We start from the raw sequence: 18299 nt of genomic DNA on the forward strand, positions 1-18299 counted from the left end.
ATATATCAGATCAGCCATGATCCTATTGATTGACAGAGTAGGCTCGAGCGGCCGAATGGCCTTTTGTTGTGTCTATTCCGTATGGTGTTATGTGTTTAAGGGGAGTCGAGAAACATACAGAATGCCACAGTGATAGGATTAGATGAAGAGGAGGCATGTTTGGACATGGATTACTTGGGCCAATGCCCTGTTTTCTTTCCTATCAATTCACTGTAACTCCTGTTTTTCAGGGAAGATGATGGGAAATAGCATCTGGGAAAATGTGCCCAACTGGGTTGATTTCATCCATGAATCAAAGTGTGTTTAGGATGCCTTCTGGGACTCGGTGAATCCCAATGTACCTTTGTGCTGGGACTGGTTCCACTGGCTCAGTGGTTAGCACTGCTGCTTCACAGCGCCAGGGACCCGTGTTCGATTCCAGCCTCGGGTGACTGTCTGTGTGGAATTTGCTCATTCTCATGTCTGTGTGGGTGCGCTGGTTTCCTCCCACAGTCCAAAGATGTACAGGTTAGATGGCTTGGCCGTGCTAAATTGTTTGTAGGGTTCAGGGATGTGTAGGTTAGGTGAATTAGTCAGGGGTAAATGTACAGTAACTGGGCAGGGTGAATGGGTGCTTGTTGGGCTGAATGGCCTGTTCCCAAGCTGTAGGGATTCCATACTATCCATGTGTTGTGTAATTACCTACCTGGGGGATTTTGTGTCTGCTCTATGTGCTCTTTGTAATTCTTTTCAAAGACAGAAAAGATGAAGTGATCAAGTACTTGGTTAAACAGGCTGGAGATGAATTGTTTAAACTACTTTATTTCACAAAGGGTGAACCGATAGAGGCACAGCTACTATTTAACTCATACACTTCAACCAGTGAAATCTTTCTTCACTTAATCACACAGTATTAGACATGCCATCATTTCCCAGGTCCGTGAGTCACCTTACATACAGCAATTCCCATTTGGAGGTGGAGAAGATGTTCCCACCAGTAAGGAAGATGAGGACCTTGGGGCACAGCCTCAGAGTGAAGGGTCGACCCTTTTATAATTGAGATTAGGAGGAATTTCTTCAACCAGAGGGTGGTGAATGTGTGGAACTCATTGCTGCAGAGGGCTATGGAGACCAAGTCATTGAGAGTGTTTAAGACAGAGATAAGTAGGTTCTTGATTAGTAAGGGGATCAGGGGTTACAGGGAGAAGGCAGCGGAATGGGGTTGAGAAACATATCAGTCATGATCGAATGGCAGAGCAGATATGATGGACCGAATGGCCTAATTCTCTCCTATATCATATGATTGAGAATTGCTCCCCTGCATGCCCTTACTCAGCTCGGAGAGAGACTGCTTTTGCAGGATTTTCAGCGCGAGAGTCATCACTTGGAGATGGTTTTGATTTTGAAAGTGGGTGGGCTCTTTTCGAAGATACAAGCCAGGAACAAGAATAGGCCATTCGGCCCTTCCAGCCTGCTCTGCCCTTCATGGAAAATCTGATTTTAACCTCAAGTCTACAGTCCAGTATATCCCCCTGATAATCTTTCATCCTTTTTGGCAATCAGAAGCCTGTTGTGTGCCTGATTTGATTTTCATTGCTATTGAGGTCAAACTGAAAATTACATGCCCTCTTCCCTCAACCTCTCCTTTTTCCTCTCACTGACTCGATCTATTTCCCTACGAGAAGGAGAGGTCTTTTGGATACCCTCTGCTGAGTAACCAGCACCACAGACAATGCCTGCCCGAACGGCCTATGTTTATATGGTGTGTCTTCAAATAGAACATCCCATGATACTTCATAGAAGCAATATTTAGCAGAATTAGATATTGAGACCCATAATAAAGCAGACAGTTGTGTTTGGCCAAAGAGGAGTATTTAGGAGTATCATCAAGAGAGTCGGGCAGATTTAAGGAGGAAATTCCAGAGTTTAGAATCCAAATGATGAAGACACAGCCATCGATAGTGGAGCGATTAAAGTCAGCGATGCTCAAGGTGTTGTAAATGTCTCACAATTTGAGAGGCTGCAGGATATTTCACAGATAGGGAGGGGTTTGGAAATAAAGGTGAGATCTTTAAAACTAAGCTGCTGCTTAAACAGAGGGCAGTGTAGATCAACAAGTGCAGGCATAGTATGGGAGTGGGATGCTGTGAGAAACAAAATGGGCAACAGAGTTTAGGATGACTGTAGGAGGGCTGACTATGGCAGGCTGCGAGGAGTGGAGTGTGGGAGAGGGAACAGTCAGGGGTCTGAGGCTTGTGAATGCACTGGCTCTGAGCTGTTTAAGGGGGATGCTGATGGGATAGCAGCCGATTGGAAATTTAGGATAATGCTCTGGGTGTACTGGTTCTCAAAACTCGCTAATGCTCTGAGGGTCCTGTTTCAAATCCCAGCATTGTGGCCGGTGGAGTTTGGTTTATAAAGCTTCTGATAGTGACCATGAAATCATTACTGATTATTGTAAAAACCCATCTGGCTCATTACTGTCCTTGCATTGCCTGACCTCCATCTGACTCCAGACCCTCTGTCTGTGGCAGTGGGCAACACCGAGTATTTCTGGGACATAGATGGATTGCTTTTAGTTGGGGGCAGGTGAAACAAAATCTGTCAGAGAAGATGAGAACATGGAATGCAAAACACAGGCACATAACCACAATCTTATTGAATGTTAGAACAGGGGCTGAATGATCTGCACCTGCTCCTAATTGGCATGCTTACAGTCATTTGGTTGACCCTCAATTGCCCCCTGAAATGGCCTTGTGTGAGCCCTTCACTTCAGGGGGCAGTTAGGGATGAGCAAGGTCCATACCCCATGAAACAATAAAGAAACAAATTATTGCCAGTAACAGACCAATGAACTGTTCTGAGTTAATGTTTTGAGTTAAACGAGCTGACATTCTAACAAAGCCTTGTTTTTCCAATTACCCAAATCCTTTCTGATAGAGAACTGACCCCAAAATAGCCTGAGGTTTCAGAGACTGGGGCTGCCCAATGTGTTGTTATTGAGAAGACTAAGGCCTCCCAAGTGGAAGAAAAGAAAGGTTGAGTCTTGCAAATGGTAACAGAACTGAAATATGAGAGGCCAGGTGAGTTCCTGCAAAGTTTTAAATAAGGGAAGAGGAGATGTAAAACCTTCTCCTCATTTGTGAATCTTTAATCCACTGCCCTTTCGTCCACCAGGAGAAAGGTTAGGCATCTGCACTAACCCTTGGAAGGATTCGGTGTGTTGGTTCCACTAGCTCATCAAGTAACAAACCCTTCCACTATTAAAATGCAGGTTTCCAGGCGAAACTGCGCTGAGTTAGTCCACCCATTTGGCAACGTTGGGATGTGAAATTGTTTTTTACTAAATCATTTACTTAACACGTTACAGTCACATGGATTAAATGTGACCTCGTGCAGTACCTGCCCTCAATACTTCACTCCATTTTAAAATGTTCAGTCACTCTGTCAGATCTTCTGGATGTGTCATAAATGTTTTGCTAAAGATTTGAATTACACAGATTAAGACAGTCTAAAATAGCCTTCCTCATTTGTGATTTTTATAAGGTCACTTCTGAAGTTAGGAGCAGGAGAAAGAAGGCTTTAATGGGACTGTTAATGCATGGCTAATATCATCAGCTTACAACTGGTGTTGAGAGCAACTCACGAACCAATGGTTGACTAAAATCGACTCAATTTTGTTATTCTAAAAAGAATTCCTTCACACTTGCTCTGGGGCTGTGATCAGCTTTTCGGATCAGCCTGACTCACTGGCTTAGTGTCCCTTTAAAAGGTCAGAAAATGAGCAACAATCTCAAAACAAAGCTTACGAGAATTTGCTTGTGGGGTGAACTGAACCTGTTTGTAATAATCTGGGTGCACATTACTGCAGAGGCTGGAATCTGTACTGCAAACAGCAAACGCTGGAGATTACAGCGGGTCAGGCAGAATCCTTGGAGAGAGAGCAAGCTAACGTTTCCAGTCCAATAGTTCAGGGGGACGTGGTGGTGGGGGGAGTGCAGATAATAATCCAGCTGGGTTCCTGAAGGTCTCAAGTGAAAGCTGCAAGAGTCTCCGTTAATTATCATTTACTGAGATGCTGAGCATTGTCATAATGGGAAATACTGTAGACCTTTAACCCTTTGTGAACTCAAATGATATTTCCACCTTGAAATGGGACATATGCGCAATTTATTAAATTATATATCCTGTACAGATATTGAGATGTCTCATCACAAAATGTTGGGAGGTTGGGAAGCATCTGTGAAGAGAAGATCAATTAGTATTTCAGGTGGTGGCTTATCACCAGTAATGTTTAGCTTTTGAGTGTGATACGTTTCATTGCACTTGTTATTAGATATGCTCAGTTGGCTGGATGGCTGTTCCCTGAAGCAAAATGAAGCCAACAGCATGTGTTCAATTCCCACACCGGCTGAGGTTACCATGAAGGACTCTCTTTCTCAACCTCTCCCCTCGCCCGAGGCAGGGTGACCCTCAGGTTAAATCCCCACCAGCCATCTGGGCAGCATGGTGGCACAGTGGTTAGCACTGCTGCCTCACAGCGCCAGAGACCTGGATTCAATTCCTGCCTCAGGCGACTGACTGTGTGGAGTTTGCACATTCTCCCCGTGTCTGCCTGGTTTTCCTCCGGGTGCTCCGGTTTCCTCCCACAGTCCAAAGATGTGCAGGTCAGGTGAATTGGCCATGCTAAATTGCCCGTAGTGTAAGGTAAGGGGTAAATGTAGGGGCATGGGTGGGTTGCACTTCGGCGGGGCGGTGTGGACTTGTTGGACCGAAGGGCCTGTTTCCACACTATAAGTAATCTAATCTAATCTCTAATCAGAGAACAGCCCTGTGGGCCAGTAAGACTGTGGTGACTTTGTCTCTTTTTTATTTGATAAGCACAGGAGATCTGCACTACAGCATTGCTCTGGGAGAGGTGAACACCTCTCTGGGTGTTTTGCACAGGATGAAAAGCTGCTTCCTGAGATGCCAGTGGGGCGAAGGCTATTTTTGCAGCAACAGGGTGAAGGTCTCAGCTCAAATTATCTGCCTAAACCCACAAGGGGATATCTTCAGGGGCTTTTGCTATAACTTTGCCACAGTTACATGTGTATGAGGGAAAGCCCAGTCCACTACCGGTGAAATTCAGCTGGTGAAATGGGAACAGCTTCCATGAAGTTGCTATATGACTGTGACAGATAGGACGCTGGGACTGTAGTATGGTGGAGGCATGAGGAAAGCTGTGGGTGTGAGTGTCGATACAGGATTTTGTTCTCAAAGAGACTGCATAGGTATGATAGGCCAATTACTTCCTTCCCTGTTTCTAGAATTCTCTGATCCTCCCGAAAATGCTGGTTTTGGAGAGGGCTCACAGGGCAACTTTTACCCTCTGTGTGTTGCGGAACTGGACCATTGCTGTGGTCACAAATCAAGGAACCTGGCTTCGGTGTTCCACTGTCCACCAGAACAAACCTAACAGCTTCATCTTGCTAACAGCACCTTTGACCATGTGGCACTCCCTCAGCACTGCACTGGACCATCAGCCAAGACTCTGCCCAAGCTGCGGTGTGTGGCTTTAATACTGTTGTCAACCCCCAGAATTGTAACTACAGTGTAGGAACAGGCCATTCGGCCCATTGAATCCACACCAACCCTCTGATGGGCATCCCACTCGAACACATCCCCCCCTAGCCTATCCCTGAATTTCCCATGGCTAATCCACCTGACCTGTACATCTTGTGGATTGTGGGAGGAAAACCCATGCAGACAAGGGGAGAATGTGCAACTCCACACAGACAGTCATCCGAGGGTGGAATCGAACCTGGCGCTGTGAGGCAGCAGTGCCAACCACTGAGCCACTGTGCTGCCTGGGTTTGATTGTCAGAGAATGAAGTATCAATCTGCAGCACACTACTGTGAGAATACACCTGTCAATCATCATTAATGAGTGCCGTCTGCATGGCAATACCTCTCCCAATCAGAGTCCACTTGCCTCCCAATCAGCATTCTCCTCTGGTGCAATGTCAACGTTGGCTTTCCCCTTGAATTGGTATTCTTGCAAATGGAAGGACTGCAGATGCTGGCAATCAGAGTCGAGAGTGTGTTGCTGGAAAAGCACAGCAGGTCAGGCAGCATCCGAGGAGCAGGAGAATCGATGTTTCAGGCATAGGCCCTTCATCAGGAATGAGATCAGTCGGTTCCATAGGCAGGTGCTGAGTAAGGAGATGTGGCTGTGGTAGCGAGTCTGCTTCAGGACATGGCTGAAGAGCTTCAGGGCAGAGGAGATGACCTGGGGGTGCAGTGAGAGAGAGAGAGAGAGGGAGAGAGAGTCACTGAGATCCTTGGAGAGAGAGGAGGAGAACCTCTTCGAGGTAGGCATCCTTGGAAGAGGTTATAATCAACGAGGAGACAGTGAGGACTGCAGATGCTGGAGATCAGAGTTGAGAGTGTGGTGCTGGAAAAGCACAGCCGGTCAAGCAGCATCCGAGGAGCAGGAGAATTTATATTTTGGACATAAACCCTTCTTCAGGAATGAGCCCTTCAGGAATGAGGGGCTTATACCCGAAACACCGATTCTCCTGCTCCTCAGATGCTGCCTGACCGGCTGTGCTTTTCCAGCAACACACTCTTGACTCTTGCAAATGTTCTGATGACCGCATGGTGACCAGCTTCAGTAATAATCTAGAAAAACGTTAGACACGAGAATAAAGACTGTTGAACTGACAGAAGAGGATCACTGAATTGTATCATGAGAAGTCATTAGAAAGGCAGAGTATTGCAATGTTGGGCATTTGTGATACCAGTGGCAGTGGGGTGGGGGCCCTATTTGAAGGTAGGTGACCCCTGAGGAATATGTGCAATCAGAATCAGCAATGCCTAGGATCAACCACGACCCTATTGAATGGGGGAACAGGCTAGAGGGGCTGAATGGCCTACTCCTGTTCCGTCTTATTGTCTTATGGTCTTAGGCTTGGCGAGACTACTACCAACTGAATCAAAGTGATGTTTGAAATGGAAAGAAGGGGGCCTCTGAATGTTTGCCCGATGATGAGGTGGAAAAGGATCTTGGGAAAGTGTTAGAAAAATGAAAAGGCATGTTCAGACCCTGAAGAGTGTTGCAATTAATAAGAGGAAATGAATGAATTTGTTCTCTTTAATATTCACTGCCTACTGGCTAGGCCTGCATCCATTCTGCAAACCAGGATGCATTAGAATTAAAATGCATTTGGCGAAGAGAGAGGGTTTTGAAAGATTGCCGGTAGTTTGATGCATTAAAGGAAAAATATGACTGCGTCTAACTCAGTGCACTAATCCATCTAAAAGTTGCCTTTGGATGAGAAAACACCATGTACAATTTTATAAAGAAGTATCAATTTGAAGCCCTTACCATCACGTTATACAATTCCACTCATCAAGGAATACAGTAATCCACAATATGCAGCTTTGCTCTCCCAGTTTATTATGTAAAGTTAGCTATGATTCCTCGTATAAACTTGGCAAACATTAGGTGCACTTGACACTTGAGATTGACAGGTAGTTGTTGCTGATCCCAGTCTGACCAGCTGTGGGACTGACTCACCCGTGGAGCAAGCTCCTTCAGCTCATGGCCATTTGTTGTTAGGACCAAGTAGATGCTTTTCTTTCTGAACATTTGAGGGAGCAGTCAACTGACGTCATGATTAGGTTCAACCTATCACAATAGTCCTGATCCTGGAAGGAGCCAGAGAGTGTGGTGCTGGAAAAGCACAGCCGGTCAGGCAGCATCTGAGGAGCATTCCTGAAGAAGGGCTTAAGCCCGAAACGTCGATTCTCCTGCTCCTCGGATGCTGCCTGACCTGCCGTGCTTTTCCAGCACCACACGCTCGACTCTGATCTCCAGCATCTGCAGTCCTCACTTTCTCCTGGGAGAAGCTAACCAGTTGCTGTTAGCTGTCTGTCAGTTGTATACCAGAATATTTCACTGGGCATAACATACACTTTCCTGATGAAGGGCTTTTGCCCGAAACGTCGATTTTGCCTGTCTTCGGATGCTGCCTGAATTGCTGTGCTCTTCCAGCACCACTGATCCAGAATAACATACACTTACCCTGGGCTGGCTTGGTAGCTCAGTGGCTCAGTGGTTAGCATTGCTGCCTCACAGCACTAGGGACCTGTGTTCAATTCCACTCTCAGGCGATGGCTGTGTGGAGTTTGCACATTCACCCCATGTCTGTGTGGGCTTCCTCCAGTTTCCTCTCACAGTCTAAAGATGGTGAGGAAGATTGACCAAGCTGAATTATCCACAGTGTCCAGGGATGTGCAGGCTGGCTGGGTGGGTTAGCCATGGGGAATGCAGGGGTAGGATTGGGGGTGGGATGCTCTTTCCAGGGTTGGTATGGACTGAATGGTCTGCATCTGCACTATAGTGATTGTATGAACTTCTATGAAGATCTTACAAGAGTTTCTTATGGACCTATAACTAGTTACTCAGTGTGAAATAATAGCCCAGAGGAGTGGTTAGCGCAGTATGTTGGTTAGTGGGTTTGAGATGCAGAGTAATGCCAACAGCATGGGTTCAATTCCCACATCAGTTGAGGTTACCACAAAGGACAATCCTTCTCAACCTCTCCCCTCGCCTGAAGAGTGACGACCCTCAGGTTAAGTCAGTCATCTGTCTTTAATGGGAGGACAGGTCTCTGGGACTATGGTAACTTTATCTTTTCGAATAACTTCTTCATTTTATGCAAGTCTGGGACATCACTGAGTTCCTCACTATCAACATCCTGGGAGTTATCATTCACTAGAAATTACACTGGACTGAAGGGAGGTGTGGCTTAGCATAATGTTCCAGGGACCTGGGTTCAAATCCCACCATGGCAGGTGGTGAAGTTTGAATTCATTTAAATCTGAAATTAAGAGTCTCATGATGACCATAAAGCCATTGTCAATTGTCTTTTCCTGGTGCTGACTTCAAACCCACAGCAATGTGGTTGACACTTAACTGCTTTCAGAGATGGGCAGTAAATCCTGGCCCAGCCAGTGAAGCCCATATCTCATGAATAAATTAAACATATCTATAATACAAGCACAGGTCAGAGTCTAGCAATCTTGAAGTGAGTAACTCATGTTCTAACTCCCCAAAGCCTTTTAACCAACTACAAGTCAGGAATGTGATGGAATACTCCCCACGTGCCTGGGTGAGTGCAGCCCCAACAACACTCAAGAAACTTGACACTATCCAGGAGAAAGCAGCCCGTTTGATTGGCATCACATCCACTCCATCTACCACCAACGCTCAGTAGCAGCAGTATGTATCATCTACAAGATGCACTGCTCAAATTCACCAAGGCTCCTTAGACAGCACCTTCCAATCCCACAACCACTCCCATCTAGAAAGACAAGAGCAGCAAATACATGGGAATACCACCCTGCTGCAAATTCCCCTCCAAGCCACTCCCCACTCTGACCTGGAAACATATCAGTGTTGCTGGATCAAAACCCCTAAGGGCATTGTGGGTCTACCCGCAGCACGTGGACTGCAGTGGTTCAAGACGGCAGCTCACCCCCACCTTCTCAAGGGACAACTAGGGACAGCTAATTATTGGGCTCCCACATCCTGTGAGTGTATAAAAACCAACTAGAGAGTCAAGAGTTAAAGGTAGTAGACAGGCAAATAAAAACAGAAATTGTTGGAGAAACTCGTCTGGTAGCATCTGTGGAGAGAGAAAGCAAAGTTAACGTTTCAAGTCCAGTGGGTCTCAGCCACTGGACCCCTCAAGGCCTTCTCCTACAACTGGGACTGAAGGTCCTTATCTCCAATACTTTATAATTGGCAAGTCCCAGAGCAGCTGGGTCTTGAAGGAGCTCATTGAGAAGGTATTAACCAATCTCAGTGAGAGCTGCTGTTCTGTGCAAATGGTAGATCTCTGGTCTGTCCTGGTACAAACTGATTTCCATTTCCATCCCTTCATCCTGCAACTTGTACGTTGACTTGAATAACTTGCTTAACTCATCATTATGGATGTCTTTCAGCATTTTAAAAGACCTGGACCTTACCCAGAAAGTCACTCAGGGTGCAAGCTAATAGATTGGCGTTTCCCAGATTGTTAGCTGAATACTGAGTCATATTTGCAGCTTTTGTTTCCAAGCCATGTTTTTGGCAGTTCCACCTACAATTCAAGAAATTACAATGACTCGGATGGACTTTGTACTTGAGCCACTGCACCAGTGCGCTGTACTTGGGCCAGCGATGATGACATGGAATTTTAAAAGAAGCAGTGAAGCTCATAAACAAAGACCAGAAATGCTGAAAACCTGAAATGAAAGGTTTCTAAACTGCTGCAAATGCTAAGCAAGCGAGTCAGCATCATAAAGAGAAAGGTGGGTCAATAATGTGGTATTACTGTATGATATACAGCACTGAGCCGGCTATTCGGCCCATCCAGTCAATGCCCATTGTTATACTCCCCTTTAGCCTCCTCTTGCTACATTGGTGTGTATCAGTGTAACCCTCCTTTCCCTTGTTCCTCATTTGGACGTCTGTGTAATTTGCCTCCATGTCTCTCTATGGTGGTGCCCTATACAGGAGAAAGTGAGGACTGCAGATGCTGGAGATTAGACTCAAAGAGTGTGGTGCTGGAAAAGCACAGCAGGTCAGGCAGCATCTGAGGAGCTGGAGAGTTGAAGTTTCGGGCAAAGCTTTTCATTAGCAATGTGTGCGATACACACACCCATCATTCTTTTTTCTCCACCTCAATAATGGAAGCCCTCTTTCTCTGTCCATCCAAACCAAGACATTGATTAGGTCAGTCACCCCCCAGTTTCCCCATTATGAGGGAAGGACCCAGCATGCTCATCATGATCTTCTGGAGGGTCAGTTAACTCAGTTGGCTGGACGGCTGGTGAATAACAACCGCACTGATTGAGCGTCACCCCAACAGCCTCACCCTCACTATCCACGTGAGCCATGGTGACCCCCCTCAGCTTAAACTCACAGCCAATTATTTCTCTGTCAGGGGAGAGCAGTATGTAGCCACCTCAGGCAATGGGGATGTTCAGTTAATTTGTAAACCCTTTACAGTCTCTCTGTACAATCTTTTGATATGGAAACAGAACTGTTCACAGGATTCCAAGTGTGGCCTAACTGAACTTTAAGATTTCTTGTGAGTCCCCCTTGAAATACTATGCGACTGTTCTTCTTCAGAGGTTGAATGGCCGGCTGTGTATTTCCAGCATTCAGTCATCTGTTTTGAGAGAGCGAGTGATTTGGTTGAAAGGTGAAATTTGTTTCCTGGTTGTACTATGTTAGGCACTGAGTCAACAAGATTGACTTGGCAGAAAATGTGCCATTTCCTTTTCGCGTTAAGCTCTTCCTGAATAACAGATCCCTGCCTCAAACCATCGACTGATGGCCGTTTTACGAAGGAGAGTCTTTCCTTGTGTTAACTATATTGAGGAAGCTGCTGCAGGGTTTACCGTTTTCAAGACAGTTTCAGGTGGACTACATTGTGGACATTTTCTAATCGACCAGTTCAGAGATGTTATTATGCATATCAGAGCAAATGTGATTTGAACCTCCTGGCCCAGAGGTGGGGACACTACCACAATAACCTATCAGGGGAGGCAGCCCATTAGGGAGTGACCTCTGCGGTTGAGTCAGGATCTGTGGGCAGCACAGTCAAAGTGAAGGTCCCTGGCTGCCCTCAATGTGAGAGCACTGGTAGACTTCAGCACTGACAGCACTGAACCACTGGGGGCGCTCTCCATCTGGGCAGGCAGCCGAGAGTCCAACAACCATTGGAGACATCCTGGAGACCCTTCATCAGTGGTGACCAATGGGAAGCCTGGTCATTCATGGTTGGGAAGCCTTTGCCATGCCCCAGCAGTTAATGCAGTGATCAGCTCCCTCTGTACAGGCCCATACCTCTCACCTGCTGAGGTGCATTGACTGCAGAATATCCCAGCACTATCACTGGAGTTATAATGCTGCTGCGATTATCACTGTGAAGTCGCTCTTTAATTAGTTTTTTTGCATTCCCCAATCCGCCAGGCTGATTGCTGCATGCACCCCTGAGGGTGAGGAGGTGGGAGCAAGGTCTGACTGATCCAATTATCTCAGCAGCACCAACCCCCTCACCACCCTGCTCCCACTAAACTCATTTTCCCTCCTCCCACTCCATGGAATGCCAAAACTCTGCTCCAAGTGTCAAACCATTTCTAATTTCCTGACACCTTAAACTGATACCATATATCTCTTTGTTGAGTGAGCTACCCTCTTGAGTAAATAATGTAGTCTCATAGTTATACAAGAGTGAGAGCCAACTTAATTGCAAGAGTAATTCAATCAGCGATGCCAATGTTGGAGGAGACTGATTCCTGCTCCATCTGAAAACAAATGCCAATGTTTAACAAAACCAGCTTTGTGTCCAAATGTCATCAATCCTTTGGCCAAGTGTCACAGTCTGGAGGAACTGACTGAAATTCACCCATCTCTTATCCCTACGTGACTCCCCATCCTTGACTGTAAAGTGCTTTGGGTTGCCCCATGGTTGGGAAAGTGGCTACATCAATGTAAGCGATATTCCTTTCCATATTTTTCCGATTAAAGCAAGATGGCCAGGGTGATTTATTTTTTCTTTATTCATTCATGCGATGAGGGCGTAATTGGCTGGGCAGCATTTATTACCCTAATTTCCCAAAGAATGGTTAAGAGCCAACCACATTGCTGTGGGTCTGGAGTCACATGTAGACCAGACCAGGTACGGATGGCACTTTCCTTCCCTGTTGTTGTGTTGCCATAGTCTTACCAGACCACAGGGGCTCATTAGAGAGAGAGAAGCGACTGGTGGTGATTTAACCTGAGGGCCACCAGCCCTCAGGTGAGGGAAGAGTTGGGAAGGAGAGTCCTTCATGGTAACCTCAAACCTGGGAATTAAAGTCATACTGTTGACATCACACTGCTCTGTAAATCAACAATGCAGCCAACTGAGCTGAACCAATTCCCTTCCTTTCCTAAAGGACATTAGTGAACCACATGGGTTTTTCCTGACAATCAATTCATGGTCATCCTTAGATTCTTAATAGCAGTTTTATTTATTGAATTCAAATTCAATCATCTTCCATGACAGGATTTGAACCTGCATCCCCAGAACGTTATCTGTATCTCTGGATTAACAGCCTTGCAATAACGCCAATAGGCCATTGCCTTCCAATTGTTATTATTTGGATAGAAAGTGTGCGTAGGGATTTAGGGAAAAGCTGGAAGATTGGAGCTAGGGAATACAACCGGTGCAGGCTGCGATTTGGCAGAGATCGGTGCTGTAATTCTGAGGGTGCATTGCCAGGACATGGCCAGCAGGGGTAGCCATTGGCTGACTGCATGTGTAGTCCCAGTGACACAGCCTTCAAACCTATGCCCCACTCCACAGTTACCCCTCACTGCTCCGCTCTTTCCTTCGTCTGGGGTGTATAGTGATGGGCTAGGTAGTGGGTGAGGTACTGGGGGCACATTCTGAACATACCTGCTGGGTTGATGGTTTCCTAATCCACTCCAAAGGCACCTTTCGCTCGAACAGTGTTGTGCTGAGACTTTAATGAAGTCGTACATTGACAAATCAACACTACGACTGAGGCCAATGAGCCAATGCTGAGGGATTTGGCACAAGCAAGTGTTTCCGTGTGTGTGTGTGTGGCTGTAAGGCCACCTGGATGTTTTCGGACAGAAACACTAATCTTGTCAGAAAAATTATTATCTCATTATTATAGATGTTTTGAATCCACCCAATCAGATGCCCTGTGGAGTGTGATACAGCCCTGCAGTAGGTACGGCTTGAACCCCAGCCTTCTGTCCAGAGGTACGGACAATACCACTGCACCGCAACATCCTTTTTTTCATCATTAGGCTAGCAGCTTTCTGGAGACACTGAACCAGCATTCATCTGCAAACATGCCACAAAAAAAAACACAAAATCAAATTGGGTATTTATTTCCTGGGCTGTCCCTGTATTCGACAGAGCAATCTTTCCCCCGAAGCTTACAATGCACAGCTGAATTAATGCTACACTCTACAGAATAAAATCACTCATGTCCTGTGGTGATATCAACGATTGAGAACTGCTAAATCATGTTTTATTGTGAATAATGAACAATAGCTCAGTAGGTTGACTGGTCCGAAACGAAAACAGTCTTGTGTTCTCAGTGATTATGTTTTTAGCTCCATTGGACGGTTCTTCCTTCAGTGGTGGTTACTGTCCCTGGTTCGGTACAATGTTGCTGTGAGTTTTAGTACATTGTTCTGAATTGTCAGCATCAGTATAAGAATTCTTGCTGTGTTATAAGAACTAATCTGACCATTTTATAGCCCAGTCAGCCACATGAAAGTAAGTGCAGGTCAGAGAGGCTTGGCGTTGTGGTTGCCCTTTGACCTGCTGAATTGGGACATTGTGAGTTCAGTCCCCACTTGAATATGAAAAAACTGAAGATACTGGTGAGGGTTAGGAAGGAAGATGATGTTAAATCCACCCTCAGATCAGGAATGATCTGAACGACTGGTGGAGCAGAGTTCAGGGACCAAATGGTTGACTCCTGCTTGTATTTCCCGTGTATATATAATCCCTTGGGGCAGGACTGAGCATGGCCCACATTGTCAGAGGTGCTGCCATTTGGATAAGATGTTTAATTAGGGTGAGTGCGGTGCCCATTTTAATTTTGTCCAGGAGTGGGTTTGACTAAAAATCTCATCCCATGCCAGAGCAATGTAGAGCAGCAGAATTTTCCCAGTCCTTTTCATGCATTGATCCCTCAATAAAAGCTACAATAAAGCACTTTTTTGAGGTAATTTGTCTCCTTGCAGTCTGTGGGCTGGAAAACATAGAAAATAAGAGCAGGAGTAGGCCATTCGGCCCTTCGAGCCTGCCCCCCCCATTCAGTACGATCATGGCTGATCATCCATCTCAGTCCCCTGTTCCCGCTTTCTCCCCCATATCCTTTGATCCCTTTAGCCCTAAAAACTACATCTAACTCCTTCTTGAGATTATTCAATGTTTTGGCCCCAGTCTGAGGCAGAGAATTCCACAGGCTCCCCACTCTCTGGGGGAATAAATTTCTCTTCATCTCAGTCCGAAACGGCCTACCCTGTGTCCTTAGACTGTGTCCCCTGGTTATCAGGAACATCCATCCTGTGTTTATCCTGACTAGTCCCGCTAGAATTTTATCGGTTTCCTTGAGATCCCCACATTCTTCCAGTCTCCAGTGAAGATAGTCCTAACCGATTCAGTCACTCTTCATATGTTGGTCCGACCATCCCAGGAATCTGCTGAGCCTGAGCCTACACTGAAGGAGACAGTGTACACAATATTGTGAGAAATTGAAATCTAATTTAAAGACCAGGTTGAGTGCAGAGAGATTTTAGGGGGACACGTGCGTGAATTGCTGAAAGTGACAGGTCAGGTCGAGAGTCTGATTAACAAGGCTTAAGGAATCCTCGGCTTCTCATAATCATAGAATCCCTACAGTGTGGAAGCAGGCCATTCAGCTCATCAAGTCCACACTGACCCTCCAAAGAGCATCATGCCAGACCCACCCCCTACCCTATTCCTATAACCCTGCATTTCCCATGGCTAACCCACCTAGCCTGCACATCCCTGGACACTATGGGGTAATTTAGCATGACCAATCCACCCTGACCTGCACATCTTTGGACTGTGGGAGGAAACCGGAGCATCCGGAGGAAACCCACGCAGACACGGGGAGAATGTGCAAACTCCACACAGTCAGTCGCCTGAGGCTGGAATTGATCCTGGGTTCCTGACGCTGTGAGTGCGACCACTGAGTCACAACGCTTCCCAATGTGACACATAAATTACAAATTATGGTGAACCTTTATAAAATGTTGGTTCAGCATCAAAGTAGACCATTGTATCTTTTTCCGGGATAAAGAAGGTGTGAAGGTTTGTCGTCTTGTAAGTAAGATTTGTATCCGCATCTCTCAGTCAGACCCCACCAAAGCCCCATAAAACCATGCTTTATGTTGAGGAGGAAAATAAGTTTTAACTTTTATCCTTCATCTTTCTGCTTGTTTGTCAGGGTGTCCGGAGGGGAGCTGTTTGACAGGATTGTGGAGAAGGGGTTTTACACCGAGAAAGATGCCAGTACTCTGATACGCCAGGTCCTCGATGCTGTGCAGTATCTGCATAAAATGTGCATTGTTCATCGAGACTTGAAGGTAGGTTCCTAGTGTCCTGTTAGAACTTGCCTGTTTGATAAGTGTCGAGGGTGTGGTGCTGCAAAAGCAGAGCAAGTCAGGCAGCTTCCAAGGAGCAGGAAAATCGATGTTTTGGGCAAAACATTTGATAAAAGCACAAAGTCTTGCATTGCAAGAAGCGGCGAGAAGCAGAGGATTAGCACACAAAGTGAGGGTGTAATGTTTATGGCTTTAGAACATAGAACACAGAACATAGAACAATACAGCACAGAACAGGCCCTTCGGCCCACGATGTTGTGCCGAACATTTGTCCTAGCTTAAGCACCCATCCATGTACCTATCCAATTGCCGCTTAAAGGTCACCAATGATTCTGACTCTGCCACTCCCACAGGCAGCGCATTCCATGCCCCCACCACTCTCTGGGTAAAGAACCCACCCCTGACATCTCCCCTATACCTTCCACCCTTCACCTTAAATTTATGTCCCCTTGTAACACTCTGTTGTACCCAGGGAAAAAGTTTCTGACTGTCTACTCTATCTATTCCTCTGATCATCTTATAAACCTCGATCAAGTCACCCCTCATCCTTCGCCGTTCCAACGAGAAAAGGCCGAGAACTCTCAACCGATCCTCGTACGACTTCCTCTCCATTCCAGGCAACATCCTGGTAAATCTTCTCTGCACCCCCTCCAAAGCTTCCACATCTTTCCTAAAGTGAGGCGACCAGAACTCCACACAGTACTCCAAATGTGGCCTAACCAAAGTCCTGTACAGCTGCAACATCACTTCACGACTCTTGAATTCAATCCTTTGCAGCCGACAACAGCCTTCCTCACTATCCACAACTCCACCAATCTTCGTATCATCTGCAAATTTACTGACCCACCCTTCGACTCCCTCATCCAAGTCATTAATAAAAATTACAAACAGCAGAGGACCCAGAACTGATCCCTGCGGAACTCCACTTGTAAGTGGGCTCCAGGCTGAATATTTACCATCTACCACCACTCTCTGACTTCGACCGGTTAGCCAGTTTTCTATCCAACTGGCCAAATTTCCCTCTATCCCATGCCTCCTGATTTTCCAGCTTTTCAACATTTCCTGCTGATTTTTACCAAGAAATGGCTGCCATTGTGGTATTCTTAATCATTTTTTTTCAAATCCACAGTGACCAAAGGTAAGATGTAGGAGCAGAATTAGGCCATTCAGCCCATCAAGTCTTCTTTAAGGGGGTCATTGGCCATCAGTTTCCACATAGATTTAACCAGTGTCAGCATTGTACCCCTTCTGCAAACCAGCAGAATGTTCTAGATAATGATGAGTGCTTGTCCATTTAGGGTCTACTAATTCTAGAAGTTTCCTAGCTGCTCGGTTTTAGGTGTTGGGGAGGTATGAGGGCATTTGAGGGCGGTGGTGTGTGGGATCTGTTGTCAGGGGTTTGAAGGGGATTTGGGTCTTAGGACACTGGGCAGGTATAACTCAGCCAGAGATGGTGGGGAGTTGGAGCCAAGGGCAGAGAGCCCTCTCTCAAACCAGAAGTTTGTAACCTCGAGGTTAAAGAGGGAGTTGATGATTGTTCCTCTGAGCCCCTCGATAATGAGGTCCTCTCTTGCTGACAGTACACACTCTAACATCTGAGGTGACCTAGGAAACTTCTCAATAAGCAAGCAGCTGGAGGCAGGAATTTGGAGTCATCAGATCAGCCAATAGCAAAGCAGACTCAAGGGACTGAATGACCTATTTCGGATGTTGGTCTGAAGCATTAAAGTCAGCTGAAACAAAATCGAACACAAAAACTCAGTCAGTTAAATATCAGAAGTTACACGACACTCGGTTATAGACCAACAGGTTTATTTGAAATCACAAGCTTTCAGAGCGCTGCTCCTTTGTCAGGTGCACTGCACTCTGAAGGCTTGTGATTTCAAATAAACCTTTGGACTATAACCGAGTGTCGTGTGACTTCTGACTTTGTCCACCTCAGTCCAACACCGCCACATCCACATCAGTTGAATTTAACTTGCGAAATTGTTCTGATCCTCTTAATCAGACATGCCTCAGTTGGTCGCTCTCTCTTGTCTCTGAGCAGAAGGTTGTGCCCCAAGACTTAAGGAAAAAGCCATAGAGGTGTACAGCACAGAAACAGACCCTTCGGTCCAAC

The 18299-nt window shown here is 46.1% G+C and overlaps 1 protein-coding gene across 1 annotated transcript in view; it reads left to right on the forward strand.

The window, feature by feature from the left end:
* Window positions 1-18299, forward strand: part of camk1da (calcium/calmodulin-dependent protein kinase 1Da) — a 438515-nt gene that overhangs the window by 310556 nt on the left and 109660 nt on the right. The window contains exon 4 of the mRNA XM_043714161.1: window positions 16024-16162. Within this exon, the coding sequence (XP_043570096.1) occupies window positions 16024-16162 (139 nt within the window). The remainder of the gene's footprint in view (window positions 1-16023; window positions 16163-18299) is intronic.

This window comes from Chiloscyllium plagiosum, chromosome 23 (assembly GCF_004010195.1).
Source record: "Chiloscyllium plagiosum isolate BGI_BamShark_2017 chromosome 23, ASM401019v2, whole genome shotgun sequence".
In the NCBI taxonomy this organism is placed as follows: domain Eukaryota; kingdom Metazoa; phylum Chordata; class Chondrichthyes; order Orectolobiformes; family Hemiscylliidae; genus Chiloscyllium; species Chiloscyllium plagiosum.